This window comes from Branchiostoma lanceolatum, chromosome 12 (assembly GCF_035083965.1).
Source record: "Branchiostoma lanceolatum isolate klBraLanc5 chromosome 12, klBraLanc5.hap2, whole genome shotgun sequence".
Lineage (NCBI taxonomy): Eukaryota > Metazoa > Chordata > Leptocardii > Amphioxiformes > Branchiostomatidae > Branchiostoma > Branchiostoma lanceolatum.
The window spans coordinates 9,136,239-9,157,775 of NC_089733.1; the positions used below are offsets into that span (position 1 = coordinate 9,136,239).

General features: G+C 38.9%; 1 protein-coding gene across 2 annotated transcripts; it reads left to right on the plus strand.

Annotated features, from left to right (window-relative positions):
* The first annotated feature begins 28 nt into the window (after positions 1-28).
* On the plus strand, positions 29-20,870 carry LOC136445861 (protein LMBR1L-like). 2 transcript variants are annotated; one of them, XM_066444058.1, is made up of 14 exons: positions 29-320; positions 5,603-5,727; positions 7,162-7,301; positions 7,969-8,072; positions 8,409-8,535; positions 9,848-9,916; positions 10,433-10,497; positions 11,055-11,138; positions 12,679-12,751; positions 14,047-14,130; positions 14,569-14,723; positions 16,115-16,279; positions 16,879-16,945; positions 17,421-20,870. In XM_066444058.1, exons 1-14 carry the CDS (start codon positions 249-251, stop codon positions 17,786-17,788), a joined length of 1,698 nt encoding a protein of 565 aa, XP_066300155.1. In that variant the 5' UTR covers positions 29-248; the 3' UTR covers positions 17,789-20,870. The 2 variants fall into 2 exon arrangements, with proteins under 2 accessions (XP_066300155.1, XP_066300156.1); XM_066444059.1 differs by lacking the exon at positions 11,055-11,138.
* Positions 20,871-21,537: the final 667 nt, after the last annotated feature.

A 21,537-nucleotide genomic window follows, 5' to 3' on the forward strand; every position in this document is an offset into this window, starting at 1 on the left:
GAGCATTCTGTTTTTAGTTCCTTTTGATGCGGTGGCAGGAAGAAAAACAAGCAGTGTGGAAGGGTGACAGTTGAACGTGCCCGGGAAGTCGTCTGTTTTTTCGTTTCACTGCAAGGACTTCCCAGCTTCTTAGACATGCTACAAACCAGCACGCAGAGCCATGGAGGTTAGGAACAAGACGGCACGAGCATCGGTGCAAGATTGTTTGTGAGACTTTGACCAGTTTTTTTTTGGGCCGTCACCCCGAAATGGCCGACGAAGCAGACGACGTTTGGAACCACCAAGAACAAGTTTTCCACAACGCTGTCAGGGAATATATTGTAAGTCAAATTTTAACCAGCCTACATTCAAATATCGATATTATATGGGCATAAATCGTACTTTTGTGAAGAATATTGCTGCGATTTGTCGGAGAGAGGGATCTTAAATGTCTGCAGATTTTGTTTACATAAACTATGCACCGTGTTCAATACCCCGCGGGCAAGAAAAATGGCCAGGCTCGACATAACTCGTCGTGTTACATTTTTGCACGAATTTTACAGAATCTTTCAACCATTCCAAACAATTATCTCTCAGTGTGTGTATAGAGAAACAACGTCATAAAACCATGTGATCTTTAAAAAAGCACCACTGCGGTAGTTGCTAGATCTTCATATCCAAATCTCCGATAGTTCTTTCAAAAAAAATCTTCTTCTGTGCGTAACGATTCGATCCACTTTTTTTTGGAAGCTCTAAATCGACTCCAACTTTTCTGTCCTATATAAGGGAATTTCATACTATAGTCACAGCTAGCTGGAGTTATAGTAAGTAAGAGAGTTCACAACACTACCTAAAAGAAGAAAACAGAACTGGTGGTCTTGCGTATCGAGTAAACACTATCTTTACATTACACATTGTTATGTACGTGTTACTTTTTAAAGTACACATTGCCCGGTCAGTTCAATGCCACCTGCCAAACTTGTTTTTCTGAATCAGATACAATTGTACATCCTTTTCTTATTTTCTATAATCACTCAAATTTCGTCATTTTTTTTTGTAATGAATTAAACCCAGCAAAGAAAAACATTTGTACAGTGACCTTAATTGGATTATCAGAAGTTTTTATATTATACCACTATTTTTCTATCATGTAGTTCCAGCTTGTGCTTTGCATGTATTATTCCTTTGGGACTGTGTCATAAACCCATTCCATTGTGATTGAATACTAAGAAGAAACTACATTGTATTGTCATACAGTCTTTGAGTGGCAGTATAAAAGAGATAGAACCTAAAGATTTATCTATAACTCAGCATGTAATTCCACCCCTACTGTCATCTGTATAGACCTAAAGCCCAGATTGATGTGTTTTGTATGCCAAGGGACTGCATAGCTTAATGCATGCTGCTAGTCAGGCCTCGAAATTCATTTTTGGGAGTAGATGCGCTGGTGCACAGAAAAAATTGAATGCACATTATGATCATGAAATAAAGTAGAATGTCAGCAAAAAATAGTTTACAGTTTCGACTCGAGCTTTAAGAGATTGTGGTGAAGCAAAATTCTATAGCAAACTTCAGAATTTTCAGGGAGTAACACAAGAAATTTTTTATTGTTATTTTTCTGACACTTTTTAAAGACTATGCTGTATTCTCGGGTACAATAATGCCTTCACATGCATAACCCTACACATATATTTAAGTGCACCGATTGATGCACCCACTGTCAAAAATTAGGTGCACAGCTCCAATACTGCGTGCACAAAAGTGCATGCGCACCCAGGTTTTCGAGCCCTGCCAGTGAAATATAATTATTCCGGCTCAAACACGAGGGTCACATGTCCAGCCTGATTCATTCCTTTATGGAAGTCAAATGCTCTATCTGTGCACATGTGTACGTCACAAGGCCCTCTCCTAACCATTCAAAGCCAGACCACATTGATTTTTCAATCATCCCGTTCCCTTACTGCAGCTGTGTCCTTCAGTTGTAAGTAATGTGAAAATCACCACAGGGGAAATATGCTGTGTTTCATCCAAATGTAATCGCAGTGTTCTCAATTGCGAATTATGCATGATTTCCATGTTGGCTTAATGCTGATAAATCAAGTATGCAGAGCATAATTTGTAACTGAATCTGTAGATATCCGGGTTTTATGGGCCAAATATGTCCTTGATAGAATACATTTATTGCATGATTGGCTGCGTGAAAATATGACATATGATTAGTTCTGCTAAGTAATGTTAAGAGTAATTTCCACATAATTCTTAACCCATTTCTTGTATCGTGCTAGGAAATATGAATAGTCACATACACTAAAACAGTCAAGTGACCACCTCTACATATGGACCACCTGGCCAATGTGACCACATTTTGGTGGTCTGGTTGAATAGTTTTCCCCATAGACACTAGCAAATTAGTCCTATTTATCTAGTATAGTAGCCACCTGTCCACATAGACCAGATTTTATATATATCTATTATATACGTCTTCTTGGGCAGTGTTGACTGTAGTATAGTCCTCCTGTGAATTTTTTCTGTTAGAGTAGACTGCTTTTCCACAATAATCTGAGAATTCTTATCTTAATGTACAGACTGGAACTGGCCATTTTGAGATAAACAGGGTCACAGCTGCATTTAAAATGATCAGAACAAATTTGACCAAAACCTTTTCGTGTCAATCCAGTTTTATCTTTTGCAGTATGAAAACATCCTTCAAGTGTAACTAAAGCTATAAAACCAATGCCGCCTGAGCACTAGTAGTAGAGAATGGTCTCTGGTATGCCTCAGAAAATGGGTCAAAGGCTGGATTTGTATTTACTGTACTTCTGACCTAGATTCTTCTAAGAATCTGCTTTTTGTAAAAACAAAACCTGTTTATGCAAACTGCCTGTATCATAGCCAGACGCAGCTAAACTGAATCCAACAAGCCAACCAAATCCAGGGGGTCCTTTGTCGTTCATCCCTAATTTCCCCCTGTTGTTATACTAGTAATTATAGTTATTGTAATGATGATTGTTTTGATAATTACTGGATTTTGTAGGCTGTTATGGTTTTTCCACTTGACTTGGCAATTGCCAGTTCATTGAGGGTAACTCGTGGTGGGTCATAACATTATCTTCACATCAGTTGGTAGTAAACAGTAGGTTAAAGAATGATGCCAGCAATCATGGTGAATGTAAGATCATACATCATAAACATGTATATGACAGTCAAATATGTGCATGCAGCTACAATTTGTATATTGCAATGAACAATCTTAATTCAAGAGGTCTTTTTTTGAGTATCAGTGAATTTTGCTTCAGATCAATGACCAGGAGTTTGTGTAATGTTGTTGAACCAGTCCCAGACTGTGCCCATTATTTTGCCTGAGTGAACAGTACTTTGACCTATGGTTTGCACATGTTGAACCCATTTATGAATGTGAGCATTGTTGTTACCGTATATACAATGCCTGTCCTATAGAACTAATCAATTTAAAATGAGATAAAGGAAGTACATGTAATGATCACAAATTCATAATTCTCAGGTGGTCAATTAGCTAATCTCCGTTATAAGGCTCAAGCGCAGGAATTGATTTTTTAAAATCCATTATAAATGGCATCATCTGAGTGATTAGAAGGAGGTTTGCAGTATTTTTCATAAAGGGCTTGAATTATGCAGTACTTGTTTATTTTTATTTCCTATAAGTCTCTTAAAGCTATAGAAGACATGAATTGTTTTGAAACAGATTTGGGCATTTTGAACACAATCGTTTATTTACAGGTACTATAAGGTAATTCAGTCCTTTGCTCGGAATTGATTGCTGTTGATTAAAATGGTCCTTGCTGTTGACTATGTTTCCACCTTCCCCCTTGAGTAGGCAAATATGTGTTCCGTCTAGTAATAGTAATACCCATACAGAAACTTCAAGGGCTGACATGTTTGTGCAGCAGTAACAAAAGGCCTCAGGGTGTGGCCAGGTGTTTTTGCTGACTCGGCCCATTGTCCAGAAGTGTGGAAATCACAACAACACAAACATCTCTGTTGTCTTGAGTGTTTCCGGCTAAAAGGATGGATCAATCTGCCCGACATTGTTTACTGAACTATTGTCTGAGAAAATGCACTTAAAGAATTGTAAGAATTTAAAGCGTACATTCTGATAGTGATAGGTATCATTTGATGTTACCAAGCCCATGAAAGTCTATGACACTTTTCTGCTCTCAAAACCAATGATCAAGGCCTGTACATTGTAGTAAGGGCGATACGGAATACACCGTGTTGTATTTTTAAAATGTCATACCCACCCCAAAAAAACACATTTCAATGCGGAATGCACCTGAAGTTGAGAGAGTTTTGTGTCCTCGAACAAAAAACTTGTGACAACATTGATTCCAACCTCCGAATCCGGTATTCACATTTTTGATGGCGGCGCAACCGGCACACTCGAAATACATTTTAAATATTCTATGGAAGCCTGTGCGATACAAGTTGAACCCCGTGTGATACGGAAAATTATCACACGATGCGGAACACCCGTATCAAACGTTTTCACAGCCCTGGTATGACATAAATCAGTATATACGATACTGAAAGATCTGTAACCAAATGATTGCTAAAAGCAGTTATGATAATCTAACTCGTTTTGAAATATTGATTATAATAGTAAGTTGTACTGCAGAGAAGTAAGAGGTATCCAATTGTGTTATGTAAGATAGGAAGAAGTGCATCGATGAAAAAATGAATTGACAATGTTTTTGTAACATCGTGTTAATGCAATCTGGCTGCAATGCCAGTTGCGACCTACTAACCTATTTTACAGCTATTTGCTGAATGAGGTCATTGTTTACTCAGCCGACATTGATCTCAGAGTCAGCATATCAAGAATGGACATTGAACTATTGTGGGTGGAGATTGATCATTGATCAATGTCTAGGCTGCATGTTTTCACTCAAAATAGTTAGAACACCCAGGAGATTTTGTTAGGATTTACACAGTGAAAGTTATTTATAGGAGTTTGTTTGCTGTAAACTGTTTATTTTAATTAAGTGTATATCAGCTGCGCCCTGGTAAAATATGACTGTTATCTGATGATACCAGTTAGCAACTGACGTGTCCTGATTTCGTGTCCAAACACGCCACTAGCAGTACTGTAACACGCAATTTGTGCACTGTCAGGTGTCCTGAAAAATATTGAAAAATACAAATGTAGATTCAATGTCTAAGGCTGTGATAGTTGTTATTATAACATGTAGACCTTTAATGAGAAAATGAATCATTCACACACCATCTTCAACCTTGTAGAATACTTTTGAGACCTTTAATATCCCTTTGCTTGAGTAACTGTTTTTTGTCATACTTGACCTCTAGTGTCCTATTTTACAGATGTGATAAATTATCCATGCTTTAGTGGTATATCTGTAATCGCCTGTCACTGATTAAAGGTAGTGGATGCTATCTGAAATGCCTGACTTAATTTCCAAAATCCATCCAGTTGCTTGAGTAACTGTAACCTTGCATATCTTATTACCTGGATGCCTAACCTTCATCAACAATTCAGTTATTAGCTTGAAGGCAAACATATCAGTCCAACTCTTCTATCATTTGGTCTCCTACCCAGGGTGCTGATGTTACTTTCCGTTCTTGTTCCCAGATCTCCCTGCTGCTGTTCATGGCCCTGTATGGCATCTCCTTCATCGTGATCACCAAGTTCAGGAAGCGTTCAGAGAGGGACGACTTCTATCAGGCTGATGACGATGCCTGGGTCTACAGAATATCGTAAGTACATTTATGTCATACCTGGGTCGCAATAACGGGACAGACATGTGTGTAGTATTTCTCCCGCTCACTCTCTGTCTCTGTCTGTCTGTCTGTCTGTCTCTCTCTCTCTCTCTGTCTGTCTGTCTGTCTCTCTCTGTCTGTCTGTCTCTCTCCCTCTCCCTCCCTCTCCCTCTCCCTCCCTCTCCCTCTCTCTCTCTCTCTCTCCCTCCCTCTCTCTCTCTCCCTCCCCCCTCTCTCTCTCTCCCTCCCTCCCTCCCTCCCTCCCTCCCTCCCTCCCTCCCTCCCTCCCTCCCTCCCTCCCTCCCTCCCTCCCTCCCTCCCTCCCTCCCTCCCTCCCTCCCTCCCTCCCTCCCTCCCTCCCTCCCTCCCTCCCTCCCTCCCTCCCTCCCTCCCTCCCTCCCTCCCTCCCTCCCTCCCTCCCTCCCTCCCTCCCTCCCTCCCTCCCTCCCTCCCTCCCTCTCTCTCACTCTCTGTCTCTCTATCTCTATCTCTCTATCTCTCACTCTCTGTCACTCTCTGTCTCTCTCCTTAGCCAGTCAAAATCCAGCTGTTGCTAATGCAGGTCATCACAGCCTACCACTTTCTTCTGTCCAGTGCCTGCTTTCTGCAGTACTGTGTAGTATTTACAGGTTCATTGTACCAGGGAAATTCCCAGAACTCTTTTCAACAAGTACTATGAATAGGGGACCACATCTTGGTTTCCTCCCTGGCTAAATTGGCTTTTTGACTTTTCATTGTTTTCTCTCATGAACAGATTAAGAAAGAAATGTAGCTTTACTGAATATTGGCAGCTGGTCATAAAAGAATTCTAAATCTGATTTTTTGGACCAAATGGATGGATGACGTCATAAAATTTTATTGTCCTTAATATGATTTTTTTCAAAGATATAATACAGCACATTGGTACATACCACTGCAATGAAACTATGTTTTTCATGTGCATAATGATCAAAGCTACAAATGTAAGTTCACACAAATTGATATCTATGAAGTGCGACCCTTTCTAGTCGAGTAAGGGACAGCAGCGTGGATTCCAACTCATGACATCTTGGTCTAGAGGCAGGGTCACTAACGGCTGCATAGTTTTCTGAGTTTCCCCCCCAAATGTTCTGTGTATTTGTTTATGTTTACTTGTTTATGTTTACAGGTTGTGGATCTGTACCTTCACCCTTGCTGTGTCGGTTGCTCCTGTTTATGTTTACTTGTTTATGTTTACAGGTTGTGGATCTGTACCTTCACCCTTGCTGTGTCGGTGGATGCTGTTTACGTTAACTTGTTTATGTTTACAGGTTGCGGATCTGTACCTTCCCCCCTGCTATGTCGGTGGCTCCTGTTTATGTTTACTTGTTTATGTTTACAGGTTGTGGATCTGTACCTTCACCCTTGCTGTGTCGGTGGCTCCTGTTTATGTTTACTTGTTTATGTTTACAGGTTGTGGATCTGTACCTTCACCCTTGCTGTGTCGGTGGCTGCTGTTTTGCTCCTGCCCATCTCGATCATCAGTAATGAGATCTTGCTGATCTACCCCAAGAGTTGGTACATGAAATGGCTCAACAGTTCCCTCATCCATGGTAAGATTTGTACATTCTTTAACTTGCTTACTACTGAGGTAACCTTTTGTGACCAAATCTGATGTTGATTACAGGGTTAAACAGCTGGGAGAAGGTTAAGCCTGTAAGGCTTGTGAAGTCATAGTATTTCTACCCCTCGGAATTTGAGACAATGAATGAACAGAGTCAAGCTTTCTAATACCAACTACATAGTTTTGAAGAAACTCAGGTAATGTACACCATGCACCAAGTAATGAATCTTGTCTTTCTGCCAACAAGGTAATTACGATTAAGTCTATGATGATAGGCAGTAGTTCAGTACCAAGGAGAGGTCCTGTCACAGATATGTAATAGTTGGTGATACTCAGTTCAGTACCAAGGAGAGGCCCTGTCACAGATATGTAATAGTTGGTGATACTCAGTTCAGTACCAAGGACAGGTCCTGTCACAGATATATATAATACATGTAGTTGGTGATACTCAGTTCAGTACCAAGGACAGGTCTTGTCACAAATATAATAGTTTGTGATGCTCAGTTTAGCACTAAGGAGAGGCCCTGTCACAGATATGTAATAGTTGGCCAGGTGGTCCTCGTGTACAGGTGGTCACTTGTACATGTTTGTCTTTGCTTTGTTTCATACTACAGACGGGCATACTGTCTTGTTGAATTTACATGTTATTTCCCTAGGCCTGTGGAATCACGTCTTCCTGTTCTCCAACCTGTCTCTGTTCATCTTGATGCCATTTGCATACTTCTTCACCGAGTCAGAAGGTTTCATGGGGTCCAAGAAGGTATGTGTCCATCTGTGATGTGTCAATGATACAGTATTAGTAGCTGCAAAAAGTAGCCTTGCATGTGAATTATGAGTGAACTGTCAGCATTTCTTGCTAGACAATAGGTTCTTGGGAAAGGCACTTTACACAACAGTTCTCAATCAACCCAGGTGTAAAAATGGGTACCTGACTTCAGTTGGGGAGGTAAAAGGTGGTGGAAGGAGAGGGTTTGACTCCGCCTTCCAATACCGTGCCTTAGACTCAGTAGATTAACAACCCACTGCCCTGTCAGTCCCAGAAAGTCCAAAGAAATACCTTTACCTACCTTTTACCTTTACTCTGTTTTGTCTATAGGGTATCATGGCACGTGTGTATGAGACATTTGTGGTGCTGTTCCTGTTGGGAGTGTTGGTGGTAGGACTGGTGTGGGTGGCCTCCGCACTACTGGACCAAGACACCGCCAGCAGGGAGTCGCTCCTCAGTAAGTTGGGTTGACATCTGCGTACTCAGGTGTCAGGGAAATGTTACAGGTGTTTTTTGTTCTTTATTTCATTGATTGTCAGGTTAAAAGTGAAACAGTTACATCATAAGCAGCAGATACAAACCTACATCTTTTGTATTGATATTGTCACGATAGGTATTACAATTGCGTGATCGTGAATAGTTTCATCAGGTTGGTAAGTAACTGAATAAAAAAGACTCTTTTTACACAACCAAGAGATTTATTCCACCGACGTTTCGATAACCATCTGTCACCTTCTTCAAGGCAATACTGACTATGTGTTACATTATATTATGTGTTACACTTCTGTATGTTTGGGACCGCATAGTGATGTACATATGTAAATACTTTGCGTTTGGGATTGCATCTCATTATTATGTATAAGTAGCAACACCTGTGCTGCATTGCTACATGTATGTGAACCAGTCAGAATTGCCTTGAAGAAGGTGACAGATGGTCACCGAAACGAAGGTGGAATAAATCTCTTGGTTGTGTAAAAAGAGTCTTTTTATTTGGTATTACAATTGGATCAAAATAACTGAAAAGGATAGCAATTACTACTAACTACTGTACTCAGTTAATTTGTGGTCTCAACCTATACCTCTCCCTCAATTCAGTGCCATTCTCTTTGCTAAGATATATCTGCTTGTTGGACTGTTGTTCAAACAGAGTTGTAAATTTTTGCCAATTCTCATGTTTTTGTGTTCTTTCTTGCCTTATCTGGGAACTCCAGTTTTTGCCACAGGTAGGATTGTTGTGTCACATCTGCTGGCAACTAATGAAGTGCTCTGCTTTATAGCAAGCTCATAATATTTTTACCTATAGTATAATATGTATTACTTCAGTGTACAGTGTTGGTTTATTCTTTGCCCTATCATGTAGCAAAATGGTTTACCAGTATTGAGCATGATAAAGCATTGTTTTGTCTCCAAACCAGTGGTCAAAAAAACACCACCACAAAGCAGCTTTTCAGTGAATGTTTTGGCAGAATATTGATTGATTTATAGTAGACTAGATGTTTACAATTACACTAGTTAAGACAGATATAGATATCATAGATAAAATCAACATTGTGTTATGTCGCTACTAGAATGATCATGTACATTTGTATACGCTCTCAGAGTACAGTCACAGGTATGTAAATGTGCTACAAAAGGCAGTTGTCAATGAGTATAGCTTTAATGAGCTATGTAAAGTAATAAGAGGCAAATAATATCAGAGAAGTGTGTTTTTTCATTCATATCTTTCAGACGTAAATGATGCCTGATCCATTTTTTTCTATTTTTTCTAGATTTCTGGAACTTCTACCTGCCATATCTGTATTCCTGCATATCATTACTGGGTGTTCTGCTGCTGCTAGGTGGGTGAACTTTCATTTCCATGGTACATTCCCATGGTACATTTCCATGGTACATTTCCATGGTACATTCCCATGGTACATTCCCATGGTACATTCCCATGGTACATTTCCATGGTACATTTCCATGGTACATTTCCATGGTACATTTCCATGGTACATTTCCATGGTACATTTCCATGGTACATTTCCATGTGACTTTACCATGGTACATTTTCATAGCATATGTTCATGGTACATTCTCATGGTAATGGTTTATAAGTTGAGAATTCTGGTAAGTTGACAGCACTACTAACCATTTTGATGTTAAGAATTGCTATGATATCACAAAGTCAGTTCAATATCATCATTGGAATTATATAGAGTGATGTAAGCTAATAAGACATTCATGAATATTAGCAATTGGTTGAATTCGTGCATTAATTTTGTACATCTTTTTTGGAAAGAGGTGGATGGGTCTGTTTCAGGTTATAATGTGTATATAGATATGCCTCTCAAATGTTTATGTTTTTTTTGCAGTTTGCACTCCCCTTGGTTTTGCCAGACTTTTTAACGTAGTTGGGCAGCTACTGGTCAAGCCGAGGGTAAGAACTAATGTTTTTTATTCATATTTATGTGGAAGCGTGTGGAAGACCATGTTGGAAAAATTCAACTTTATTGTTGTAAGTTTCAAGATCTGCTGGAACAACTGTCCTTATTTGTGTACAGTTGAAAATTGAGACCAAGGTTCAAAAATATCTCCTGCCCAATGTGTGTATTTTATATCAAAGCTGAATCTTTGCAACACTTATGTAATTTTCATTCATAATCAAACATAGATATTGCCAACATTTCAAATAATTGTTACACCTTCTGTCGGTAGAATCATTGCGGAATGTAAAGACAGTAAAGCCAATGAGTTTTTGCTGGCTGATGTTACCGAACATAATACATGTAGTTAGTCCTTTGAGAAAAGCCAAAAATATTGATATTATGTAATATGATCTGATTGAAAGATTATATTGGTTATATATATTTGGCATTGGTTTGATATGTATTCATGTACACATTCAACTAGACTTAAAACACATCAGGTATGTTATCTATCATGTACATGTATTACATATATGATACAGTATACTATTGTGTACACTACCTATAGTCATCGGGCCCAGGTCTGTATTATCACGTTACCAAGTGGTCGCCACATCTGGTGGTCTTAGACGTGCTCAGTAACCGATTGGACGTAAGTTATAGCGAAACAAACCAGTCAATATTCCCAGGGCAAGGTGCTGGTCTGATGCTACCATTTAAAAATGGGAAATAAAGGGAATAACTGTTAGTAGAGTAGCCTATCATCTGTAACAAGGCTAATGTTCATAGGCATGTAGATCCCATGTGTACATGTATGTTTCGACTTTCAACACAATGTTTTTCCAGCAAAGGCCAACAGTGGCTGGGTTTACGCACACATTTTTGAGTTGACTTGGAGTCTGTGCAAGGAGAACCCTTGGCCACTCAAGTAGCGTTTTCTAGAAGGAAAATTCCACTTGAGCAGTCCAAAGCTCCTCACACACAGCCCCTAGTCGACTCTGAAAACTAGTGTGTAAATCAGGCCATTGACTTTAAAGGCACCCAGAGCATTTTATGAGGCTTAAAAACTGGCAATATTCTAGTTGCTGTAATCTTCATGAAATCAAAATTTAATGCCACTGTTTACCACATTTGCGTGCGGATTTCTTATCAAAAGTGCTCAAAAGCGACACAAAAATAAGTACATGGTGATCTTTTAGTTTCACACGCCTAGTGTAAATAGACCGGTACCATAGCCCTGCCCTCCTCCGTCAAAACGTAGAAATGCAAAATTAAAACATAAAAATGCAAATATTTGACGGACATACAGTCACTCTCTCATTGGTTGAACCGCTAAATGTGATGGACATTCAGTCTCAGTCTATTAGGGCTTGGATTTTCTATCAGTTCTCATCACACAACGGCATGGTATCTTTGCTCCTTTAATGTCGATATGCAATGGTATAGTGTAATTGAAACTTACTATGTGTAGGAATGACTAGAAATTTGAGTTTTTTTTATTCAAATTTTAAGCCTCATAAAATGCTCTGGATGCCTTTAACATGTACCTGGGGATCTACAGGTGTTTTTTCTAATAGTCTTCCATCCTCAGCAACGTAACTTCATCCCACCATGTAAAAACCATATCAGTAAAATTCCTAGGTTCTGTATTACATTTGTGCTTTAATGAGTACGATTTCACAGACCATTGTCGTGATGACAATTTGTTCAACATCTTTTCAAGATGCTGGTTTCTCACTACTAGGTTAAAAGCAAAAAAAAAAAGAACCTGGATTTCTTTAAAATTTACCAGCATTGTGTGCATGTTCATTGCATGACTTACAACATCAAATAACATCATATACATGTGGTGTTAAACTCATTTTTTAAATTCCAGATGGAATTATTTATTATACATTATTCATATCATGTACATGATCATCAGTGTACTTATTATGCATTTTGATATACATGTAGTTCCAATACTATGTAAGGCATGGTTGGAAAGCTTGTTTCTTGAAGATATCAAGACCAATAAAACTCCTAACTGGTATTCTATCTGTGGTAATTTATTGTGGAAAATTTGAATCTTGAATTGGACAAATCCCATGTACTTCAATTCAATGCATGCCCAACTGTTGGTGATATGTTTATATTTACTATGACTATGACATTAATCCAGATATTTGTGTGAATGTTTGTTTCACTTCCAGTTCATGACCAACATAGAAGAAGACATCTACTCAGCAAAGTTTGAGGAAGACAATCTACTAAGGAAACTGAAAGGTAGGAACATATATTAACCATTATGCTTTTATTTACTAAGTATATAGCGAAAGATATCACTCAAACATTTTGTACAATGAAAGAAAACCAATTCACCCCTCTCCTTTTTTCTATTGGTTCCGCCAATTTATTATTAGCGATAGTATTTGAAAAAGGCCCAGTTAATGTAATGTTTTGTTTTGATTTACTATAGCCTACTTTCATTTGAATGTACTTTACTTAACTTTACTATAGCCAAGTTATAGGTCACCACAAAGCAAGGTTAAAAGCCTCTTCAGGTGAAAGGTTATTCAAAGCTAATTGAGAAGTAGAGGCGATAGATGAGAGAGAAGGAGAGAAGTCCCTCGAGAAGTGGGTTCTGAAGTAGACTTACAGTAATTACCAACATGGTGCAAGGTGTCTGTTGACCTTTACTTGAAAAGGTTCTATCCTTCAGGAGACCAATTACGAGGAAGTTTGATCCATAGAGACACACTTCTGGGAAAGAAAGAAACCGTCAGCATGAGTGTGAAGGAATAATGGGTGATTTACTTCTGTTATAGTAGCTGTTATGTTCAGTCAATGTTTACATAAAGAAATGAACAAGTTTGATGTATTTCAGACACAGTTATTTATATTGAGGATTGGCTAAAAAACAGCATACTTATTAAAAAGCCATCTCCTCAAAAACATAGATACAAATGTAAAACTGTTACAATTACATTGAGTAAGAATGCAACAAACATAAAAGTACAAAATGGAAAACAATCAAGGGAAACAATATAAGTTACAAGTTATATATATTACTTATATTTTACAATATAAGTATGAAAATGAAGTGGATCCACATAGTAATAAAGAGCATCTAAAATTAGATTACTGTCAATGTGTTGCTGTTGATCTACAATGTTGGAAAGAGATGGTAATACAATAGTATAATGCTTTGACTATTATGAAGTTTACAGTATAGGAGGTAGTGATCAGTTGTTTCACTGTTATAAAGTAACAGTTCCTTCTCGCACCAGATGGTGCATAGGGCGGTGCCCATCTCCGTTTCAGTAGCCCTTGGGCTATTCAACTTTGTGCAATTACTACAGCAGGCAGCTATTCCACTGGTAGTGGTGTGTGCCATACTGTTTCCCAAATGCTTAGTGCTAAGCAGAGAAAGCAGTATGTACTATTTTTAAACTCTTTGACTCGGCCGGGGATCGAACTCACGACCTACCGTATGCAAGGCGAACAGTCTACCCATTAGGCCATTGCACTGGTTTTCACTGTCATAAAGGTATTTAAAAAATGCTGTTTGTGCCCTGCAGACAAGCTGAGTCCCATCAGCCTCCCTGACAAACAGGACCTGAGGAAGCGTCTGTTGGAGGTGCAGACCGAGAGGAAGAAACTGGGTACGTCAGCTCTCATGTCTGCATGATACTGTGTGAAGATTAGCCCTGTATTGTACAGACTCAATGTGATAATGACATCAAAATCTATAGGGCTAACCATTTGTAATAGAAACAGGCTAGCTGGGCTGCCCTGGCTGTGCGTGCTGAACAGCCAAACCAATAAATAGATAAATGAATAGTCACAAATTTCAAAACCTATACAGAGCTGTCTCCAGGACCTGTCCCTCTGTCCCATGACGAAAATTTTCTTTTTGGGAAGGAAAGAAATATATTGGTAGACTGAATGACAGATGATTAGTAATGAACCGTACACAAAATCAAAACACTGTAGGTGCTAATTTTTTTAATCTTAAACTTTAAAGTTAATGTACATTGCAGTCACACACACACACACCAAGGCATGTCAACTCTACCATTGTTTTCCCTCTCCTTGCACAGAGAGAAGACAGAAGGCATCAGCCTGGCAAAGGAACCTGGGCTATCCTCTGGTCATGTTGTTACTGCTGGCCATGACTGGAATTGCAGTGTTCATTGTGTCCATCCACACCCTGGGCCTGCTGTTTGGAGGGGCAGCTCTACCTGTGGGAGTCCAGGTTAGGAGACTTGTGCATTCAACAAGCCTCATGTTTGTGAAAGCACAAAATCAAATCTTTATTGACAAAACTAAAGTACAGCGACTTACATAAGGTCTTTTACAACAAACAAGTGGATACAAATGAATTAACCTACATTTTTATGTACAAGCATTTGAATAAAACAGCATGTTGAGTTTAACGTATAGGTTATACTACTGGTTCTAAGGTCTAAACATTCTTTGATGTATTTACCTATATGTACACAATAAGGGACACCACTTTCTAGGATACAATTGAATTTATCTATAGGTATTTACTTGTAATATATATGTACACAGTAAGGGTTACCTCAGCTGGTGTGTTATGCTGAATGGCGGTTATACCGGCTAAATAGATACAGATACAGATACCTCCTTCTAGAATATAATTAGATTTATCTATAGGATGTATGGGTAACGTCCTTCTAGAATATAATTAGATTTATCCATAGGATGTATGGGTAACATCCTTCTAGAATATAATTAGATTTATCTATAGGATGTATGGGTTACCTCCTTCTAGAACTAGAAGGTAATTGAATTTATCTATAGGATGTATTATTTGGCCAGGAATATTGCTTCATGTAGTGTACTTGGCAAGATCACAAATGGGATCATACAATACTTAAAATGTATCCAGCTTTTGTTACCTCTTAGTTTTATGACAGTTTATTGTGCTGTGACTAGGTGACTCTACAGGAACTATCTGATTTTTATGCTTTTGTTTGAGATTATTCAGATTTTAATAGATTGGATACAAATTTGCCGTATGAAACTCCACTGAAAGTACACAATACAAAAATTACTCAAGCAACTGGATAAGTTTGGAAACGGTCAGACGTTTCAGATAACTGTCTTTTGTCAGTGACTCAGTCCAATTGCTTGAGTAACTTTTGTACATGTACTGTGTATCTTATTACCTGGATGTCTAACCTTCATTGAGGTATCATTAAAGTATTTTGATTTCGTCGATGAAAGTTAGACATCCAGGAAATAAGATACGCAAGGTAACAGTTACTGTAATTCTTGTTTCTTTCACTGTAACTTTATGTTCACTACTTTCACGGTCACCTCTGTACCATGCACTTATCATCACCATGAAAAAACCTGTTATTGTTAGTTCTGATTCCTTCACACATAACATGTATGTTGTGTTAATCACTTGCCGCCACCGTGATGTTAAAGTTCAGTAAAAATGTCAATTTTCCTTACACCATGAAATTTTGCCACCGTGAAGATAAAGTAATTTACAATACTCAAGCATCTGGATGAAATTTTGTCCTGTTGCTTGAGTAACTGTTAACCTGCGTATTTTGATTTCAGTTCTAATTCAGACAAGTCCATTAACCGGTACATGTCCATTGTTTTCAGGACATTGGGCTGGGCCAGGCATCCCTGTCCATGTTTGGAGTTCTGGGAGCCTCGGTGGAGATCATCCTCATCCTGTACTTAATGGTGGCGTCTGTGGTGGGATTCTACAGTGTACCACTCTTCAGCAGAATAAGACCAACTAAAGCAAACACACCGATGACTATGGTAAGGGGTTGTTTAGCTTACTCCCTGTTGCTTAAAGTTAAACATATGTAACAAATACATAGTTGTTGCCAAAAGACCACCTCAACAGAAGGAAAGGGCATCTTACCTTGTATTTCACAGATTTCTATTACACAACCAAGACCTTATCAGTAATATTACCTTCCTCATGATCAGTTGTGACGATAATGACTTCTTTGGCTTAGGATGGCAGTGTTGCAAGAAGAATGTTGCTAAGTTTGTTTTCCCCATTTATGTCTTACCTGGGCTGTAATAACATTTGATATGGGTGTTCCAGACCGGGTGATATTCGTCTCTGTTCATTTTTGTTTGAGGATACCAAATTTTCTCAACTTCTGGTGCATTTCGCATTGAAAGGTGTGTTTTTTTAGGTTGGTATGACATAAACAAAATACAACACGATGTATTCTGCAACAAGCTCACTCCCAGCCCTCCTGCGGGTCGGATTGCCCTTTGGCCGGACCTTCGGTCGGGCTGGGACCTCGGGTGATACGGAATACACTACAGTGTTTGTTGTATTCTGTATGTCGCGGCTTACAGTCAAGAAAACGTTGGACTAAGAATGTTTTTGTCTCCTACAGGTGATAGCAAACTGCCTTGTGCTGTTGATGATGAGTTCTGCCCTACCAGTACTGTCCAGAACCATTGGTGAGTGATGCTGTCCTTAAAGCTGTTACTGTAAATGCAGAAATGTTCGCGGAGATTTAATTTGCGGTAGGGAGAAAATGGAGTGTTTGCGATGGTTTTGAGTTTACGCTACAGTCACACAATGGAACAGCTTTTCGCGGTGGTTTCAAGTTTGAGTTCACTGCAAAAACCATGAACATAAAACCACCCCGAATATTTCTGCATTTACAGTATCTAGTTACTACTACGCAATGTTTCACCTGAAACACCATTTGCCAATTTTGAAGAAACAGTGCCCTTGTTCTAAACTCTTGGCAACACCTGACATATTATTTTCGTTCAATCTCTCCTTTTAATACTTCAACTTCTGTTGCATAGTCCAAATTGTCTCAAATTCGTACGGTTTGAATTTGCTGTTGGCTTCAAAAGTAATCAATCCTCAAAACAAATGCATACCAACCTCGTTTTAATGATTCCTCTCCTTTATGTCTTGCAGGGATCACCCACTTTGACCTGTTGGGTTACTTTGGTCGGTTCAACTGGCTTGGCAATTTCTACATCGTCTTGTTGTACAATGTCGTGTTCGCTGTGGGAACCGGACTATGTCTAGTCAAGAAGTTCACGGTGTCTATCCGAAGAGAACTGTACGCACGGCTGAGAATGTACAGCCCCGTCACACGGAGACGACAGTCACGGACAGAATCCATGAGCGCCGCTGTGGCGCACACAGCCAATGGCATGACTGCTACCATGGCGGCAAGTGCAAATCCAACCAATGATACTGCTGCTGCCATGGCAACAGGTTCAAACTCGACCAATGAGAATTTGTCTAACGGGAATGCGCACTCTATCAAGTCAGACTGATTATTTTTTTCAGTACACCCCTAACATTTCCAATTGCGGCAAAATTACATGGCATCATGTACTTTCTTTGAAATTCAGCTTTCTTTTTAGGAAATATCTGCATTTTATGTACATCCTGATGTAGCAGTGAAAAGTGATCGTTAAGGTAACCAGAGGCATTGTTGTCTGAGAATTGGAACTGCACAGGGAGGAGCAACGGGTGGAAACAAAACAAAATGGAATGAGAAACGGTTGGAACAGACAAGGTTGTAAGTACGTCGACTTTGCAATTGTTGGAGGAGGATTTGACAGACAAACTTGTACCAGCGAAAGGAGAAACTGTGATGGAGTCCATTGTTGCTGACTAGCAACATAGAGCACCAGACATTGCTCTGCAAACGCTGTTTTGTGTGATATGTATGACCATGGAAGAAAATGTATGCAGTGAGAAGTGAAGTTTTATGCACAATTATACAATATGAACACAATCACTGCTAAGTATTATGTGGACATGCCCTGCTGAAAGTGAAATGGCCTGTCTCAATTGCTGGCAACATACAGTTGCCCTGATTTCCCTTTGGTCACTTTTTTGAAGATTTTTTTTTATTTGAGCTTCTTTTGCAGCTACTTAAATCCCAATGGGACGTCGCTAGAAGCTATCATAGTAGAGCAGCAGAAGGTAAACAGCAAATAAACTTTTGTTAATTATAACAAGGTTGAAAAGCAGATTAGAAATGCCTTTTGCTGTTATGTTCAGTTTTATAAAGATGCTTTTGAAATTGATGTAGCTTTTGTTTGAAAAAGCTCCATGGCATAAAATGTCCATGAAGTTTAATACCCATCTCTAAAGGAGGTGTGGTGTCTGTTTATTGTCATATTTTGCACAGATGGCAAACCATGATGTTTAACCAAAGCCAGTGTTTAAAATTGTACCTTTTTAGTTGTTTTTTTAGAAATACAATCCTTTGTCTGAACCTTTGTTAATCCATTGTCCAACTATTTCTGTAAATAATCATTTCTGTACAAATTTGTTCACTGTTTTTGAACGTGATTTCTTGTAAGGATCAAATATTGTGAATGATTAGTCAAATTGTTATAATCACCTGTCTGTACAGCTATGTGTATTGTTTATTTTTGCATAATATGTGTAAACCTCTGTAAACCATCATGGCTATGTACCCTGTTTTAACATATACTCTGAGTTGTATAATGGGTTAGGCTCAAAACTGAAATATGTGCAAATTTGTAGTTTTTAGGCTGGTTATCAGTCACATATTTTGTCATATACAATAAGGTGAGCCAATCATATCATTATTAACTGTACAAACATGCTCCTACTGCACACATACGTCATACAGTTCACTCACTTTATTTTCCATGAATTCAAAGAAACTTCATTTTGACTGGGCTTCACCAATCTAGTGGACATGTATCTTTAAAGTTTTCAACTCTTTCATACTCCGTGGGCACAGACCAACACACTTTGCTTGCTTTGGTACCCTATAGATGGCAATTAAGATTAGATTTACCAGTGGGAGTAGGATTACATGGTTTGGGCCTTATAAGGACTTAAAACACACTACACAATCTCATCCAAAGATTACAGAAAATGTTACAGCTGGTCATTTCAAAGGTCTTGTGCTATTAAGACAAAACATACATGTTTACATTCCATGTAATGTGTTGTACATTCCCTGTCATTGCTCTGTGGTTGTGTCTGTTTGTACCTGTGTTAACCTTTTTCTTGTTAAGGTAGCTATTTGGCAACAAATCTATTGGTCATGGGGTTAGGCAGCAGGGAGAAGGTTAAAGACTGGAAAGCACAATTATGTTGAAGAAAAAGACATCATACTCAAGACTTAAAGTTTATTGTCCCAGCAGTTTATATACCACCTTTTATCTGATGTACAATTGACAAATTCATGGAGCCATGTAAGAATATTATTGGAGGGGCTTTTGGAAATTTTCATTACCTCAACTGGCTTCATTGGAAAATGACAGAATACGGCCCTGCCTTGTAGCAGTTATGATACATGAAAAAGAAGTACTGTTTGTTTCTACGCTCCTCCATTAATATTTTTAACAATTATGCTTTGTAAGACTTACAAATATGACTGTGCCAAACACTATGTGCCTATATGTGCTGTAGTCATAGAAAGGAATATTAATGGAAGATATGATGGATTCCCATTTACTTCTACTCAATCTGCATTCCAATACCTCAGTGTGGAGGATTGATATGACTGGAATATGAATAGGTTCTCCATTCTATCTTCATAGTTTAGTATTTCTGTTGTCTTTTGTTTCCGTTAATTTTTTCTTCCCGACAACAACACTAGGGCTGACAAGTGAAGTGCACAATGCTCGTTGTAAAAGTTCTGACTCATACATACCCTTGCTTTAGTGTTCTTGAGTTGTGTAGTCTTTTCTGGAGATAAGCATTCGTAACTTGTACCATGCTGATGATACAAACATTAATTACTGTATAATCAAGTCGTTCAGTCATGTGTACCATGCATTATTTGAGCCGTAAGAAATATGTCACTACCAATAGATAGCTATTGTCAAAGTTGTGCTCTGGGCTTCATCTTGCAATGTTTTACATTTACATAGTCAAATCTAAAGTATGTTTTTACAGCAGACAACTACAACAACGTGTGTGCCATATCTGTTCCTATGAACACATGCCATAGATCTGTTTACACTTCAGAAATTTGATGCTTTTCCATAGAATTATATGGAACTCATCAAGTGCCAGTACAAAAGGGAGATTGGTTTTCATTCCCGTCCTTTTCTGAGGAAATTTTGTTAACACAGCCACATTTTCAACGCAACTGTCAGACTAGTCGACTGCCTTCACCAGGGGAAAAACAGTCTGGAAACAAAAATAGTCAATTCATCTCTGCGCCATTGATATATATATAATTGCTTAACTGTATCAAAATTTGTCCAAATTCTCTGCATCAGAGACTGTGCTGGAGCATCTGTACTGCGTCATTGGAGTCATTGTTGTTACCTTACATGTACATGTACTTTGTGCGATGTGTAGAACAATTATGTTGCTGTTTGTGTTGTAATAAAACTGTGCATCTACAATGTACAAGGTGTAGAGGCGTTGTAACTTTCTGATGTATTCATATCTTGTTGTAGACCATATCTTGTTTTTCGCGCTATGCATATTTTTTCGGCGGCTTCGTGTTGGAGTAACGTTCAGTGTGTTTTCCCCAGAACCCAGAGGTCCTGGGTTCGAATTCTCCGGCATACTGTAAATGCCGAAACGTGTGCGGTGGTTTTATGTGTACGGTTTTCGTGGTGACCGTTTCACCGCGAACTTGAAAGCACCGCGAACATTTTGTCCAATACTGTAGCAGTGTGTGACTATCACGGTGCCGCAAACTTAAAACCAACACAAGCGCTCCATTTTCGATCGCCTTAGCGCGAAATAAAAACCACGCAAACTTAAATGCATTTACAGTACCACCTTAAAAGGCAGTGATAAGGGAGGGTTGACTCCGCCTTCCAATACGGTACCCAAGATACAGTGGATAACAATAATTTCACAAAAACGCCCCTGCAGTTCCAGAGGAAGCTGCTAGGGGGCCCAAACCTACACCACTTCTTTATTACATCACAAGCTATCTGCCACCCAGAAATCAAGACCACAGCACGTCCAGGTCAAAAGATACAAAAATTGAAGTTCTGCTGCAGTACCAAGGTCACATACCATGAGGCCCAAAATCGACCCTGAATTTCGGCTTCCCAACACCTGC

What these genes read in the sequence shown, in the direction of transcription:
- LOC136445861 (XM_066444058.1), top strand. Translation starts at nt 249, where the DNA reads ATGGCCGACGAAGCAGACGACGTTTGGAACCACCAAGAACAAGTTTTC. An exon ending in CAACAGTTCCCTCATCCATG is followed by an intron (nt 7,302 to 7,968) that starts GTAAGATTTGTA and finishes TTATTTCCCTAG; the next exon opens with GCCTGTGGAATCACGTCTTC. An exon ending in CTCTACCTGTGGGAGTCCAG is followed by an intron (nt 14,724 to 16,114) that starts GTTAGGAGACTT and finishes CATTGTTTTCAG; the next exon opens with GACATTGGGCTGGGCCAGGC.